We start from the raw sequence: 17,832 nt of genomic DNA on the forward strand, positions 1-17,832 counted from the left end.
AAATTTAAAAAGTAAAAATAATTTCAGAATATTAATTAATAAAATTTATTATTATTTTTAAAATTTTTAATATATTTTTTTAATATTTTATTGGGATAATTTAATTAGGAGTTTATGAAAGCCTCTCTAAAATATCACACTTAGAAATTGTTTAAATTATTAAATCTCATTATTAACCTATTATTAACCCTAGCACTGCCTCCGCCCCGCACCCGCCGCCCCGCGTCGCCCCGCACCCGCCGCATTCGCGTCGCCCCATGCCCGCATCGCCTCCGGCGGCGCCGGAGGAGTCCTGTGATGCCTCCGGCGGCTTTGAAGGAGTCCTGCGACGCCTCCGACAACGCCAGAAGCTTCGTGGGATGCTTCCAGTGCCGCCAAAAGCGTCCCGCAATGCTTCTGGTGCCGTCAGAAGAGTCCGGCGATGCCAGAAGCTACTGGCGACAATTCAGGACGCACACGCTTGACGCTCGAAACGGCTGCGCTTGCGGTGCCAGTTTCGCTCCCCAGGCAGAACGGTAAATTTCGTTCGTGCCGCCCGGCACGGAACGGAATTTCAACCCTTGGTTGCATCTATGTAGTGGTTTATGTTGATGATATTGTCATCACAGGTAATGATCATCTTAGGATTTCACAAGTAAAACAATATCTTTTCAAACATTTCCAGACAAAGGATCTCGGCAAACTCAAATATTTTCTAGGGATAGAAGTGGCACAGTCTAAAGATGGGACCATTATATCCCAAAGGAAGTATACAATGGATATTCTGGAAGAAATAGGAATGTTAGGAATGTTAAACTCAAAGACAGTCGACAATCACATGGATCCTAATGTCAAGCTCCTGCCAAATCAGGGGGAGCCTCTTTCAGATCCTGAACGGTACAGACGATTGGTAGGGAAACTAAGCTACCTTACTGTCACTCGTCCGGATATCTCATTTGCAGTAAGTGTAGTAAGTCAGTTTCTTAGCTCTCCATGCAAAGAACATTGGGTTGTCGTGACTCGCATTGTTCGATATATCAGGGGTGCACCAGGAAAGGGTCTTCTATATGAAGACAAAGGACATACTCAAGTCGTGGGGTATTCTGATGCAGATTGGGCAGGATCTCCCTCTGATAGAAGATCCACTTCTGGATTTTGTATATTTGTTGGAGATAACCTTGTTTCTTGGAAAAGCAAAAAACAGAATGTTGTGGCAAGATCCAGTGCAGAGGCAGAATATCGAGCTATGGCTATTGCTAGTCAAGAATTTATATGGTTAAAACAGTTGCTTCAGGAACTAAGGTTTGGAGAGGTTACACAAATATCACTCATATATGACAACCAGGCCGCTATGCATATTGCCTCAAATCCAGTCTTGCATGAGAGAACAAAGCATATTGAAGTTGGCTGTCACTTTGTCAGAGAGAAAGTCATATCTGAAGAAATATCTACTAGTTTTGTCAACTCAAATGATCAGCTAGCAGATATATTCACTAAGTCACTTAGAGGTCCCCGGATTGACTATATATGTAACAAGCTTGGTGTATATGATCTATATTCTCAAGCTTGAGGGGGAGTGTTAGAATAATTATAGGGGGTTTTTTGTCTTTTGGTGTATATTTCCTTTTCTATATAAAGGCCTAACTCGTGGTTCCTAAAACACGAGAATTTAGGCTTTACTTTGAACAAATGTAATAGGGTATTAGTAAATGATGGGGAAATAAAAGAGCGGTGGAAGAAGTATTTTCATCAACTTTTTAATAAAGGTTTAGGTGATCAACTTAACTTAGGTAATTTAATTGAGTCAAATGAGCATAGAAACTTTAATTTTTATCGTAGAATTCAAACTTCAGAAGTAAAACAAACTTTAAATGAGATACACAATGGAAAAGTCGTTGAACCATATGATATTCCGATAGAGGTATGGAAGTGCTTCAGGAAGCAAGGTATTGAATGGCTTACAAAATTATTTAACATGATATTAAAAACGAAAAAAATGTCTGATCAATGGAGGATAAGTACTCTAGTTCCCTTATATAAGAATAAGGGAGACGTACAAAATTGTGCAAACTATGAGTCATACTATGAAACTTTGGGAAAAAGTAATAGAAAAAAGATTAAGGAAGAAGACCACAGTGACAGAAAATCAATTTGGGTTCATGCCTGGAAGGTCGACAATAGAAGCTATACATCTTCTTAGACAATTAATTGAAAAATATCGGGTGCAAAAACAAGATCTACACATGGTATTCATTGACTTAGAAAAAGCTTATGATAGAGTCCCAAGAGAAATTATATGGAGAATTTTAGAAAAGAGAGGTGTTAACGTAACATATATTGAACTAATTAAGGATATGTATGAGGATGTAACGACCAGAGTAAAGACTTCAGGCGGAGTAACTGAAGCATTTCCAAGAAAGATAGAGTTACATCAAGAATTAGCTCTAAGTCCCTATCTTTTTACACTAATTATGGACGAATTCACTGCGCACATTCAAGACACAATACCGTGGTGCATGTTGTTTGCAGATGATATTATTTTGGTAGATGAGACACATGAAGGAGTAAATGAGTAAATGCAAAGCTAGAATCTTGGAGGAAAATACTAGAAGGGAAAGGTTTTAAGCTTAGTAGATTAAAGACAGAATATATAGAATTTAAGTTTAGCAATATTAGAAGTAATGAGACAATTGTTAAGATAGGAGAGGACGAATTGCCTGCAACCGAAAGATTTAAATATTTAGGATCATTTTTGCAAAATAATGGAGGGATTGAGAGAGATGTCTTACATATAATACAAGCAGGATGGGTGAAATGGAAGGGAGCGTCGAATATTTTATGTGATCGTAAAGTACCTCTTAAACTTAAAGGTAAGTTCTATAAAACCGCAATTAGACCTACGAGCACATGAGCAGAAGATAAGAGTTGCAGAGATGAGGATGTTAAGGTGGATGTGTGGACATACGAAGATGGACAAAATAAGAAATGAGAGCATTAGAGAGAAAGTCGGAGTTGCATCTATTGAGGAAAAACTCCGAGAGACACGTTTAAGATGGTACGGACATGTACTTAGACGACCAATAAATGCTCCAGTTAGGCGATGTGAAACTATGATAAACATGCATATCAAACGAGGAAGAGAAGACCAAAAAAGACTTGGTTAGCAACAATAAAACAAGATAAAATTTATTTAAGTATAGATGATGATATAATAGGAGATACAATTCAATGGCGTAAAAGGATTCATACAGCCGACCCCACCTAGTGGGAAAATGCTTGGTTGTTATTGTTGTTGTTGTTGTTGTTACCAAGAATTTAAAAATAAAGAAGATAAGTATTATAATATTTATTATTTCAAATCTCAAATTGATTCTAAGATAAAAAAAAATTATTATCTATAATAATTATATAAATTAATAAAAAAACATAATATATATATATAATAATTATATAATTATAGTTTAAAATATTCTAAATAATATTATATATATATATACCTTATATTGAATTTAAAATCAAATTTATTTAAAAAATTATTTTTTAAAAAAAAAATTAACAATTAATTTTTTAGAATTATTTATAAAATTCTAAAATTATTATAAAATTTCAAAATTATTTTAAATATTTTTATAAAATTTTAATCTATTTTAAATTTATAAAAATAATTTAAACTTTGTTTTTAAAATTATTTTAAATTATCTATTTTTTACTTTAATTTTTTTATAATTTTAATAAAAATAATAAATATATATATTATAATTATATCAATTAATTAACCGTTTCTTTAATTAATTATTAATTTATATAATATATAATTATAATTTATATAATAATTAATTAGAAATTATATAAAAAATATAATGATTTTATTTAAAAGTTTTAATAAAACCTAATTTTTTATAACTTCGCGATTTCGCCATCGTGATTTTTTTTTCGCTCGTCACCGCAACCGCCGCCTTACCGCAGCAGCCTCGCTACCGCCGCCTCGTCGCCGCCGCCTCGCCAAGCTTTCATCGATGATTCGAGGTAGGTCTTCATCCCCCAAATTGGTTCCTTTTTTCTTTTTTCTTCTTTCTTCTTTCTTCTTCTTCCTTCCTTCTGTTGCGCGCCCGTGACGCATGCGAAATTGTTGTGCGTGCGGTGCCGGTGTCGGTTCCATATCGGAATGGTAAAAACTGCCCATTTCGGACGGCACGGCTCGAGATTTCATTCACTGATTTGAAGTGGCATGTGATGCATATAATGTTGGAATCGGAGACGTATTAAGCCAAGAAAGGCATCCTATTGCATATCTTAGTGAGAAGTTGAATGAGGCGAAACAACCATATTCCACTTGTGATAAGGAATTTTATGTCGTAGTTCAAGCTCTGCGTTATTGGCGATATCTCCTTCCACTAGAGTTTGTTCTATATTTTGATCACCAAGCTCTTCAATATATCAATTCTCAACAAAAACTAAGTCATCGACATAGGAAGTGGGTCTCTTTCTTACAAGAATATACCTTTGGAATCAAACACAAATCTGGAGTTGAAAACAAAGCAGTTGATTCACTTAGTAGAGTAGTATATATTCTTTCTTCTATGGCAATACAAGTGGTGGGACTTGAACTACTTAAGAAAGACAATCCTTTGTGCAAAGATTTCAGTAATATATTTGCTGATTTAATTGCAGGACAGCATGGAAATTTCTCAGATTTTTTGCTGCATGGTGATCATCTCTTTAAGGGAGTTCGACTTTGTTTGTCTAATACTTTTTTTCGTGAACAAGTGATATGAGAGTTAATGCTCGACATTTTGGAAGGGATAAAACCATTGCAATGGTTGAAGACTGTTTCTATTGGCCTAGCCTTAAGAAGGATGTGGCCAAGATTGTCTTTCAATGTCGCACATGCCAATTATCTAAAGGAAGAAAGAAAAATACAAGTTTATATATGCCTCTACCTGTGCCACACAAACCATGACAAGATCTAAGCAAGGATTTTGTGCTTGGTTTGCCTAAACGATTAGAGGACACGACTCTATATTTGTAGTGGTGGATCGGTTTTCAAAATTGTCTCACTTCATTTCATGTTCAAAGCCATCAGATGTTGTTCACATTGCTAAACGTTTCTTCAAGGAAGTTGTTCGCCTTCATGGGTTACCATTAACAATTGTTTCTGACCAAGATGTGAAGTTCACAAGCTACTTCTGGCAAACCTTATGGAAATTAATGAATACAAGGTTGAAGTTTTCTTCTTCTTTCACCCTCAAACAAATAGAGAAAATCAATAGAAGTTTGGGTGATTTACTTCGTTGCATGGTTGGAGATCATGTTACCACATGGGATCAAATTCTTCTTATGGCTAACTTTGCATATAATAGTTTAGTGAATAGTTACAGGTATGCTTCCTAGAAAGCCAATTGATTTGGTTAACTTACTATTAGAGGCAAGATCAAGTGCTAAAGCTGATGCTTTTAGCAAACACATACAAGATATACATGATGATGTCAAGCGAAAAATTGCTCTAAGCAATGAATGATAAACACATGCTGATTTGAAAAGGAAGGTTGTTGAATTTCAGGAAGGCAATATGGTAATGGCTTGTATAAGGCCATAACGATATCCAAAAGGAGTTTATAAGAAACTTCATTGAAGGAATACTGGACCCCATAAAGTTTTAAAGAAAATCAGCTCTAATGCTTATGTCCTTGAGCTACCAGCAGATATGGGTATTAGCAATGTCTGCAATAGCGAGGATCTCACTTTATATTCTGGACATGAAGATGTTATGGCAAGTAATGCACATAATGTTTCTTTGCCATCAATTCAAACAATGAAAGATGACATTGAAGATGTAATTGATCATCAGATTGTGTCTGAAAAGGTAAGCGGTTATCAAGAGTATCTTATCCAATGGAAGACACGACTCTTTTTTGGATACAGAATTCCAACAGCTGAATAGAGATCTTTATAAAAGATTCCACAATTTTTAACTCGTCAGGGACAAGTTTTTCTCACCCGAGAGAGTTGATGGAGACAAGTGGCAAACTCCATTAAAAGTCTAAAAAAAAAATCTAAAATTCACTATTAAATTGGCATGTCTTGGAAGATGATAAACCTACTTGAGAAATGAAATAAAGTTCATCAGTTCTTAAGGGTTAAAGTCAAAAGTCAACATTAAATGACCAACAATTCCAATATGCTTTAATTTCCCATGCTTGGAAAATTGTAGCATATAAATGAGTCTTTTAAGTTTCCTATGTGTCTTTATGAGTCCTTTGTGTTTTCAATGAGTCCATCTATTAGCATTTATGTTGCTTGAGTCCTTTGTGAATCCTAGTATAAATGTGTGTACTGCTGTAATGCTGTGATATGAAATAGATATCAATATTTTGAGAGTTCTCTTAGGTTGTGTGATACAATCCCTCTATGGTGTGATGTCTAGGAACCCTTAGGTGTGATACCTAAGTTTCTACATTCCTTACCACTTTATTCCAGATTTCTACTCCCCAAATTGCCCAACACTCAATCTCCTCTTGTGCTACATCAAATATTCTCCTAAACTACTCAATGAAATTAGTTGCATCTACAATTCTACACTTCTTTGGAAGACATTTTGTTCCAACCTACTTCAACATTATGTCTCTAGGTGTAAACCAGGGCTACTACATCATTGTGTCTCATATTGACATATGAATCTTGTCAGCCATAACATTAGCTCAACTAAACCATTCTAGATTTATTTCAACAACTTCATTTGATGTTAGTTTTTCCAGTAGATTGTTTATTTTTGTATCTATGTTCTCCAATTTATTTCATTAAGCATATAAATATATGATTGATCTATCGATTCAAATTTATAATTGATCATGTAAATCAAATTTTCCAGAAACTTAAAGAATCCAACTTTCAAATGGGGAGCAATTTGCAAGCAATGAGTCACTAATCAACATAGGTTTCTAACCCCTTTCTTTTCCAGTGGATATTCTCCTTATAAAATGGCAGTTATAGACTAATAGGTAATTGTCTTATCCAGGGGAAGTGACTCCTTGGTGTTGGTGTGATCAGATCAGGTGGTCAATCAACTTTACAAGTGGGATTATAGAAGGTTTTGTGGGTTGTAGTCAAAGTGGTGTTACACGTGGGAAGAGATCAAGAGCAAGGTGTTGTGTGGTTGGTTGTTTCCGGTTGCATCTCTAAGAAGAGTAATGGGCAGACAAAAAGATAGTTGATCTTCTAGACAACCGTCATATAGTGTGGTAGTATTGCCTCAATGATGCAATTGCATTGAGTGATTGAGCAATGTTAAGGATGGCTAAAGAAGAAGAGAGTGATTGAATGGAACCACAAGCAGTATGATAATACCTTAAAGCTCCATGTATAGGATAAATGGGTAGTGTTGTGGATGAGCATAAATTGAGGTGGGTGATCAGATGGATACTAGAGCAGCCTTGTTATTGTAGTGCATTTTGCATCAGAGATGATGAGTCATGTGACTTGTTGCAATGGCACTATGTTGATGAGTTGAGGATCATGCAGTTTTTGGTGGAGGTGTATGATATAGGCTTGTGGAGTGTGTGATTATGTAAATTGGTGTAAACTAGGTTCATACACATTGATTATCATCTATCATATATTTTAGTTAGTATTTATTGTATGTTTGGAGAAGTATACATATGTGATAGATTGTTGCAATGAAGAAATATACAGATACTATGAATCATTGTTGAATATTTTTGTAGTTCCTTTGTTTATATTCAATCTCAAGTTTATGATATATCAATAGTTTACCTATGTTATTGAGCCTTAGTTTATATCAATGCAGTGTTCTAAATTTCAGATTAGACGGCCGCCAACCGCACCGAAACGGTGATAGGCGGCCTAGCCACCCATTGTCGCGGATTTTGCTTCTTCGATCGCCTCTTTGTCTACCGATCATTCAAGGTAAACTCTATTAATTTCTTCGCTTCTTCGATCATTCGAGGCGTCGTGGGATGATTCCGACACCATGGAACGCCTCTAGCGGTGTCGGAGGCCTCGCGAGATACCTCCAACGGCGTCGGAGATGTCACGGTTGCGAGGCAGGCTGTCGATAGCGGTACTGAGCATTTCTCATAATTTCCAATAAGTTCAACTTAGGTACAGCGTTTAATTAAGCAATCAACTCCTAACTTAAATGGGATAGTTCGAACAGACTTTCAAAAAACCTAATTAAATTATCCCAATAAAATATATAAAGATATATTTAAAATAAAAAAATCTAATAAATTTTATTCATTCATGAAAATCAAATTTAAATATATAAAAATATATTTTAAAAAAATTAATAAATTATGCCCAATGGACAAGTTGTTGAAAATTATGGAGAAATAGAAGTAGAATAAATATGTGATATTTTATTAGTTATGTAATTTTGAACTCATTTTAAATTTGATGTTATTGTGTTGGAGTCATAGTATGTGATTTATTATGTAATTTATATTGAAACCATGGAATCCGCCTAGTGGCGTCTAGTCCCCGCCTAGGCGGCCTAGGCACTGGCACTGGTCTAGCGCCTAGCAAATTTTAGAACCTTGTATCTATGTTAACATTGTCATTGTATACCTACTCTGCATATTTGTGCTCATTTATTTGCTTATCTCAGGTTTAAGGAATGGGTTGAATTGACAATGATTGAGGTACGCTATACTAAATTATGTGTTATTATGGCATTAATTAGGATCACACACATCAGATGTCTATAATTTGGTGTTGGGCACTAGCAAGATGTAGGACAGACTATATTAAAATAGTTTACAAATAGCCTACAACCAAATGCAGATAATGCATGTAATAAATTATTCCCTCTATCCAAGAGAAAAAACAAAAACGAATGGTGGATTTAAAGAAAATACAAACTATCATAGGTTTCATAATACCAGAATTGCTACTTCCTTTTACCAAATGATGACTAGTTTGGATGTACACCTATTAGCATAAGTGGCATGTAGAAAATTAAGAAGGTAGTTTTCAAAACATAATCTTTTAAATTTCAAGTTTTACCAGAACCAATGTTACTTGGAATCTCAAATTAATGTGTCGAGTTGCCTAAGAATGAGAAATTCCCATATGCTATATTTCACGAGCTTTACCAATTACTAAAGCTGTCATCCCAAGTTCATATTGTTTATTTAATTGATAGCAAAATATAAAACTTGCACATGATAAATTGATAAGTGAAAAGAATCTTCCACTTAATCAAATGACTAAAAACATGCCTATGAACAAAATTTTGGAGAACGAATTTAAAACAGAAATAAACCAACAGACAAGATGAGCATTTCCAAGTGTCAGGACTGTAAATACAACAAAATATAGTGGATGCTAGTTTTGTTAGAAAAACAATTTGCAAACTAAAGGAAAAAAAAACTTACTTCCGAAGAGCTGCATACATCTCAGCTTTTTGAAGTGGGTAACCAGAGGAGCAGAAGGCAATCAAGCAGTCACAAATTGGCCAGCTGAAATGTTGAGCATATTTAGAGAATGATGGCTAAAGAAAATTGTTTTTTTGGCCGAAGGACATGTTTTAGGTTAACCAAGAAGTATCCTTAAAAAAAGATGTATAAGTTTTCATGCAAAGGTTACACAGAACAAGGAAACCAGTGCAGATTGAAAACGATCTACAAAACTAAATACCTAAGTTAAAATCTCCTTTTGGGGAACCGCACCATGGTCCATGAGTATCAAACTTCACTAAACAAAACAGTGAATTTTGACCTCCTGCTCTGTAGCATATCCTAGATTCGTGACAAGGCACATCATACCGCTAGTGACTAGCCAAAACTGTACCTATCCTACAAATATTTATTATTTTTTACACTATCAAATGCATTAATTCAACTATATTTAATGATGTGGAAGACCTGAAAAGGTAAATCATAGTACTGTACTTATAGTGCATTTCTAGAGTGTAATGACAGAATCACAATAATTCAATAACGAAAATTCAAAAGGAAAAAAAAAAAGAAAGCAAATTGCGATTGTGTGACTCACCTCTCTATTGGGTCCTCAATAATAACCTTGTCCCCAAAAATGATAATCTTCATCCACAAAAATATATTAGATTGAATTGGTCATACAGAGACATGATGTAGAAGCAATTCACTTTAAGCAAAATAAAAATAATAATAATAATGAAAAAATATTTCATGATTGAGCAGGACAAGAACAATTCATAAAGGAGAAGGAGAGGGAAATTTGTCGCCAATTTGTTATATAAAAAAAATAACTGACTAATGGCTAAGGTCAATACAAATAAATACACTTTTAGCCAAGGAAATAATGTGGCCAATGAAATGCAGTTTACCTGACAAAAAGAGAGAAATATGTAGATATTTATTACTAACATGGAATAAGCCTTGCATAGAGTTTAATGGAAAGTTAACTTCTTTGTTGTTGACCCTAAACCCTAGATATTTAGGAATAACATGGCTGGAAGACGATGATGTGATGAAGAGAAACAGAAATTGCTCCAGTCAACTAGTTTAAAAATTAGGCAATTGACGTAGCATTAAGCCCTTGTATCAAATTCCATTATGCCTTGTGTAGAGTTAAATGGGAGGATAAGATCTTTTGTGCTGACCCTAAATAGTTAGGACTAACATGGCTCGATGATGATGATATTGTTAGAGTGTATACTAAAAGCCTAGCTTTTGTAAACATTTATTTTTGAAATGAAAGAATCACATTGGTCAAATGTCTACATTTTATTTGTTAAGTGTAGTTGTTCAATTAATTGATGAGCTTGAGTTGTGTGTTCGGGGCGAACACGGGATACTTAAGCTCATCGGAAGGCCAAAACCAATTTCTCCTCTAGGTCCTGTCGTAGCTTCATTAAAGCCTCAAGTCCATCCAAATAAAAGTCCTTCTTGGTGTCCAAGAAGGAGGTCGGCCTAAGGCTTGGTGACCAAGCAAGGGCCGACCACCATCTCCTCTTAAGGGGTTGGCCCTTTGCTTGGTGTCCAAGCAATGAAGGGTCGGCCACAATTTGTCAAATAAGGAGGGGTGTTTTGAATTTTTAAAATCTTCTCTTTGTAGAAAACTATAAGTTTTAAAAGAGAAATTTTAAAATATAAAACTTTCCTTATTTGAATTAGGCCACATGGTTTAATAGAGAGTTTTAAAAGTTTTAAAACTTTCCTTTTTTAACCATCCTCATGGTTTTAGAAAAAAGGAAGAGAAATTTTAAAATTAAAATTTTCTATTTTTGTAACCATTTAAAAAAGGAAATTTTTAGAAGAAAAGTTTTAAATTTTAAAACATGTTTTTAATTTTTAAAACTTTCCTTTTTTAACATCCACTTTAGGAAAAAGAGCTTGTAAAATTTTATAAGAGGATTTCTTCTTTTATAAAATTTTATAAAAAATTTTCTTCCCCTTGATGATGTGGTCGGCCACCCTTGCTTGCTGCCCAAGCAAGGGGCCGGCCAAATTAAATCTCCAATCAATCCATGATTGGTGATTGATTCAATCAAGAGGAAAGAAAGGAAAAATAAAATGGGAAAAGGAAAAATAAGAGGAAGATTTTAATTTTTGTAAAAAATCTTTCTTTATTTGCCTTGGGCAAGTATTATAAAAGAAGGGGAGGAGAGGTCACATGAAATAACAATTCTTATTCTCTTGCTTGGTGATCCTCTTGTGGTCGGCCCTCTCTCCCTCTCTTTTCTCCTTGCTCTCTTTTGCTCCTTGGTGGTGGTGGTGGCCGAATTCTAGAGGAGGAAGAAGGCTTTGGGTGGTGTTCATCTTGGAGGATAGTCGCCCACACGACGTCCAAGGCGAGACAAGGAATACGGCAGAAGATCTCGAGGTTATTAGCATACAAAGAGAAGGTATAATTAGCAATTGTTTTCCGCATCATGCTAGTTATTTTTCTTTGTAAGAATTCCAAACACAAGAGGCATTAGATTCTAGTTTTTCGGATTTGTTTCGAAGTTGTGTTTTCTTTGTTTTGTTTTTCGAATTTGTGATTCAATTGTTCCTTTTGGTTAAACCTAGAGTTATATAAGGAAATTAAATATTAGCTTTCCTTAAAAGGCTTTGCCTAGGCAGTGGTGGATACTCCCATACCCAAGAAGGTCCTGTGCCTCGCCATGCAGTCCTGGAAGCCAATTTTGGAAATTAATATTTAATGGAATTTATAACATAGGTGGATTTGGATCAATAGTGTTAAGTTCCGTTTGCGATCCAAATCTAAACTATTAAGAACAGATAAGTTAAATTTGGAATCAATGATGTTAAGTTCCGTCTGCGATTCCTAATTTAACTTCTAAATAACACAATAAGTTATTTATGAAAGGTTCGACACATGTACAAAATTTTTGTATAGTGAAACCGGTATGATCTTCCTAGGACCAACCAACAGATATGAATGAAGAGAGCCAGAAACATAACTATTTCATACATAAGAACAGAAGCAAACACCACCTATCAGCTAGTGTAAGAATTGAGTTGATTGACCTAACATGGTATAAGCCTCATGTAGAGTCCAATGGAAGGATTGATCTTTGTTGTTGTTGAACCCAAATAGTTAAGGCTAACATGGCATGTTGATGATGAGATGAATGAAGAGAAACAAAAACATAACTATGCCATAAGTAACAACAAGGGCGAACAAATACGGGAGCTAGGGTGATGCCTCCACCCACCACCCCAAATTTTGATAAAATTTATCAATATATTATAACAAATTACTAACTATCCTTTATCATTTGCATCTCTTAATTAACACTGGGAGAAGTAGTATTAGTTTGTCTTCTTGACTCAAAAATTCTATATTTACCGCTGCATAGATCTTCAAAAATCATTGCAAGATATCTTCATTCACATTATATGGTCTGTCGGATCACATATATTTCACTTTTCTTCTACATTATCACCCACCTCCCAATCAAATAAATTATCAATATCACAGAACACAATCAATGATTAACCTTGAAATGGCCTAAACAAAAGATAAAACATGAATTCAGAAACATAATACCACTAACCAAATTAATTAAAGTGAACCAACAAGACCGATAAATAAGAAACAAGAACAAGATTAAATTGATCTCTATGTTTTGTATACAATAGTTATCCAATGCAAGTTACTAGTTCATGAACTGAGATTGAATGGCAACTTGAGAAAGAAAACATGTATTACAAGAGAATTCTACTGTTTGACATATCTGCAGTTCCATATATACATCATTCACTAATAATAAAAACTTTCTGAACGTTACTGATTTCCTAAAAAATGAAACAGATGCATCACCAAATCCAATGTGTCAATAACAAATGACCAAGATGAATGCTATCGCCTAGTATAAATGCAAAAAGTTTTACAGGAAAAATACATAAAACAACATCAACCATTTTCTAGTCTCATGTAATTTGTACAAATACTCTCTCAAATGCATTAGTATTTGGTCAAAAGGATGCTTATCAACACAGTTGGAGAAAAGATATGCAAACAAAGTATAATTGATGAAATTTATAATCAAATATAAGCTGGGTGAATAAGCTTGACCATGAAACTAGTGCATTCTGCCACATGCTTCAAGATTTTTGTTTCCAGAGGAAGATGAAAGCCTAAAAGGTCAAACAACCAATCAAGAAACAAAGAACGCACCTCAAATTCTCCAAAAGCTTGCAACCTCTCCAAGATTTGGACCATAGGTGCAGATGAGACCTATAATGCAACAATTCATAATGTAAGAATAATAGCCAACATTATTTTCTAATGAAGGGAAAATTATCAATAGAAATTTGTTCTAAATGTCCACAAGATTAAGTAATGAGAGAAAAACAACCAAAAACTACAAATTCACAATAAAAATTTTGTAATGGACTGAGGAATGAGTGAGAGAGCAATGAAAGTACCGTTATAAAATATAAAAAAAATGAGTGGATGAAACAGGAACGAGCTTTGGGAATCTTGTGATAATGTGTGCTCCTTGGACATAAAAATTGTAATAAAACTAAGGTATGGTTCATCATGAATCAAAGTGTAAGGCAGTTAAGGAATCATGTACCAAAGTGATGAGAACACTAAGATGAATCTATGAAGTTAATAGGAAAGATGCAATTAGTTGTAGCACCAAGAAAAGAGAAATTTGATTGAGATGAAAACTGTGTTTAGAGACGATCAATGGATTTTAAAATTACATAATTTGGATTAATTTAGAGTTAATTGTAAAAAGAGTAAAGCCCTAATAGTAAATTATAGTGGAATGGAGTGATACAATTGTATAGCTGGATTCAAATAGTTGAGATTTGCAGGTCTTTATGATCATCATCGAGGACATCAATTTAACGAGAGAGAGAGAGATAAGCATTACCACCACTTCTTAAGAAAAGAAACGAGTATCTGTACACTTCATCAGGGCAAAATGAGAAAAAAGGTAAATGAAATCGTCCTAACGCTCTTTGTTTACTCAGCACTCTTGTCCCAGAGAGACATTCAAATGAAACTCAATAAACCAAAGGAAAGAGATAAAACAGAACAACAACAACAACAACCAAGCATTTTCCCACTAGGTGGGGTTGGCTGTATGAATCCTTTTACGCCATTAAGCCCTATCTCCTATTATATCATCATCTATATTTAAATAAATTTTATCTTGTTTTATTGTTGCTAACCAAGTCTTTTTTGGTCGTCCTCTTCCTCGTTTGATATGCATGTTTATCATAGTTTCACATCGCCTAACTGGAGCATTTATTGGTCGTCTAAGTACATGTCCATACCATCTTAAACGTATCTCTCGGAGTTTGTCCTCAATAGATGCAACTCCGACTTTCTCTTTAATGCTCTCATTCCTTATTTTGTCCATCTTCGTATGCCCACACATCCACCTTAACATCCTCATCTCTGCAACTCTCATCTTATGCTCATGTGCTCAAGTCATAGCCCAACATTCAGCTCCATATAACATAACAGGTCTAACTGCGGTTTTATAGAACTTACCTTTAAGTTTAAGAGGTACTTTACAGTCACATAAAACACCCGACGCTCCCCTCCATTTCACCCATCCTGCTTGTATTCTATGTAAGACATCTCTCTCAATCCCTCCATCATTTTGTAAAAATGATCCTAAATATTTAAATCTCTCGATTCCGGGCAACTCGTCCTCTCCTATCTTAACAATTGTTTCATTACTTCTAATATTGCTAAACTTAAATTTCATATATTCTGTCTTTAATCTACTAAGCTTAAAACTTTTCCCTTCTAGTGTTTCCCTCCAAAATTCTAGCTTAGCATTTACTTCTTCACGTGTCTCATCTACCAAAATAATATCATCTGCAAACAACATGCACCACGGTACTGTGTCTTGAATGTGCGCAGTGAGTTCGTCCATAATTAGTGTAAAAAGATAGGAACTTAGGGTTGATCCTTGATGTAACCCTATCTTTATTGGAAATGCTTCAGTTACTCCGCCTGAAGTCTTTACTCTGGTCGTTACATCCTCATACATATCCTTAATTAGTTCAATATATGTTACGCTAACACCTCTCTTTTCTAAAACTCTCCATATAATTTCTCTTGGTACTCTATCATAAGCTTTTTCTAAGTCAATGAATACCATGTGTAGATCTTGTTTTTGCTCCCGATATTTTTCAATTAATTGTCTAAGGAGATGTATAGCTTCTATTGTCGACCTTCCAGACATGAACCCAAATTGATTTTCTGTCACTGTGGTCTCCTTCCTTAATCTTTTTTCTATTACTTTTTCTCAAAGTTTCATAGTATGACTCATTAGTTTAATACCCCTATAGTTTGCACAATTTTGTATGTCTCCCTTGTTCTTATATAAGGGAACTAGAGTACTTATCCTCCATTGATCAGGCATTCTTTTCGTTTTCAATATCATGTTAAATAATTTTGTAAGTCATTCAATGCCTTGTTTCCCTAAGCACTTCCATACCTCTATCGGAATATCATCCGATCCAATGGCTTTTCCATTGTGCATCTCATTTAAAGTTTGTTTTACTTCTGAAGTTTGAATTCTACGATAAAAATTAAAATTTCTATGTTCATTTGACCTAATTAAATTACCTAAGTTAAGTTGATCACCTAAACCTTCATTAAAAAGTTGATGAAAATACCTCTTCCACCGCTCTTTTATTTCTCCATCATTTACTAATACCCTATTACATTCATCTTTAATACATTTTATTTGACTAAGATCTCTTATTTTCCTTTCTCTCACTTTAGTTATTCTATAAATGTCTCTTTCCCCTTCTTTTGTATCCAATTTTTGATATAAGCGTTCAAAAGTTTCATTTTTTGCTTCACTCACTACTTTCTTAGCTTCTTTCTTGGCTATTGTATATTTTTTTAAGTTTTCCTCGTTCTTACAAATATATAATTCCTTATAAGCTATTCGTTTTTCCTTCACTTTCTCTTGTACTTTCTCATTCCACCACCAAGATTCTTTACTTAGTGGTGCATGTCCCTTTGACTCACCGAGTACACTCTTAGCTACTATTTTCAATTTTGATACCATCTTATCTCATGTTGTATTAGAGTCATCGTATATTTCACCTAATGCTTGTACTTCTCCTTAAATATATTTTGTTTCCCATCCTTTAACTTCCACCACTTAATTCTAGGAATTGTATATATTTTCTTTCTATTGATACTATGTTTGAGGCGTATATCCAACACTACTACCCTATGTTGGGTAGTTAAGCTTTCTCCAGGGATGACTTTGCAATCTTTACAAATCTTTCTATCCTTCTTCCTAACCATAAGAAAGTCAATTTGCGATTTATTATTCCCACTTTTGAATGTGACTAAGTGTTCTTCTCTTTTCTTAAAAAACGTATTAGCTAATATAAGGTCATATGCTATCGCAAAATCTAATATAGTTTTCCCTTCCTCATTCCTCGTTCCAAACCCATAACTCCCATGTACTCTCTCATATTCCTCATTTTTCACTCCGACATGCCCATTTAAATCACCTCCTATTAAAATCATTTCATTTGGTGGAATATTTTATAATATTTCATCTAAGTCCTCCCAAAACCTTGATTTGGTAGCTTCATCTAATCCTACTTGTGGTGCATATACGCTAATTATGTTCATAGTTTCTTTCGCCACTATTATCTTAAGGGTTATAATTCTATCTCCTTTTCTAACTACTCCTACAACTTCATCCTTTAACAAACTATCTACAATGATACCCACTTCATTTCTTGCTTTACTCTTTCCAGTGTACCATAACTTAAAACCCAAGTTCTCTATCATCTTTGCCTTCTCGCCTATCCATTTTGTCTCTTGTACACACAAAATACTAATTTTTCTCCTAATCATCATATCTACTACCTCCATTGATTTACCAGTGAGAGTTCTTATATTCCATGTTCCAAATCTTAGATTATTAGTTTTCCTATCATATTTGTTCTTATCTAACCTATGATGTGAGAACTTTTGCCTATTTAACACTACACCCAAGTTCTCATGGAGATGTAGCGGTCCTTGCTGAGACGTTACAGTCGGACCCTGTAACGCGAACTCTTGCATATTTATCACTACACCCGAGTTCTGGAGATGTAGCGGTCCTTGCCGAGACGTTACAGTCGGACCCTGCAACGCGTTCCTTCCGAGGAACAACCTAGCATTAGCACAATAGTTTAATGGATTCATTCATTGAATATTTGTCATAGTTTGACGTTGGCTGGCAACCTAACGCAACCCTCCTCCTTTATCCGGGCTTGGGACCGGCCATGACCGGTCATCATGGGCGGAGTTAAGAGATAAAAGCATGTCACGTCATTTCTCGTCAGAATACTTCATGCCACAAGAAAAAGGGAAACTATGCTTCTAAAAGAAACAAGTGTTTACACAATTCACCAA

At 34.7% G+C, this 17,832-nt stretch overlaps 1 protein-coding gene across 3 annotated transcripts in view; it reads right to left on the reverse strand.

Annotated features, from left to right (window-relative positions):
• Positions 1-17,832, reverse strand: part of LOC122012189 (inositol hexakisphosphate and diphosphoinositol-pentakisphosphate kinase VIP1-like) — a 70,596-nt gene that overhangs the window by 51,980 nt on the left and 784 nt on the right. For all 3 annotated transcript variants that reach the window (XM_042568643.1, XM_042568642.1, XM_042568641.1), the window contains exons 2-4: positions 13,606-13,665; positions 9,991-10,037; positions 9,372-9,455 (exon numbers count right to left, since the gene is read on the reverse strand). In XM_042568643.1, coding sequence (XP_042424577.1) covers positions 9,372-9,455; positions 9,991-10,037; positions 13,606-13,665 — 191 coding nt within the window. The remainder of the gene's footprint in view (positions 1-9,371; positions 9,456-9,990; positions 10,038-13,605; positions 13,666-17,832) is intronic.

The sequence above is a fragment of the Zingiber officinale genome, chromosome 8A (assembly GCF_018446385.1).
Source record: "Zingiber officinale cultivar Zhangliang chromosome 8A, Zo_v1.1, whole genome shotgun sequence".
Classification (NCBI taxonomy): domain Eukaryota; kingdom Viridiplantae; phylum Streptophyta; class Magnoliopsida; order Zingiberales; family Zingiberaceae; genus Zingiber; species Zingiber officinale.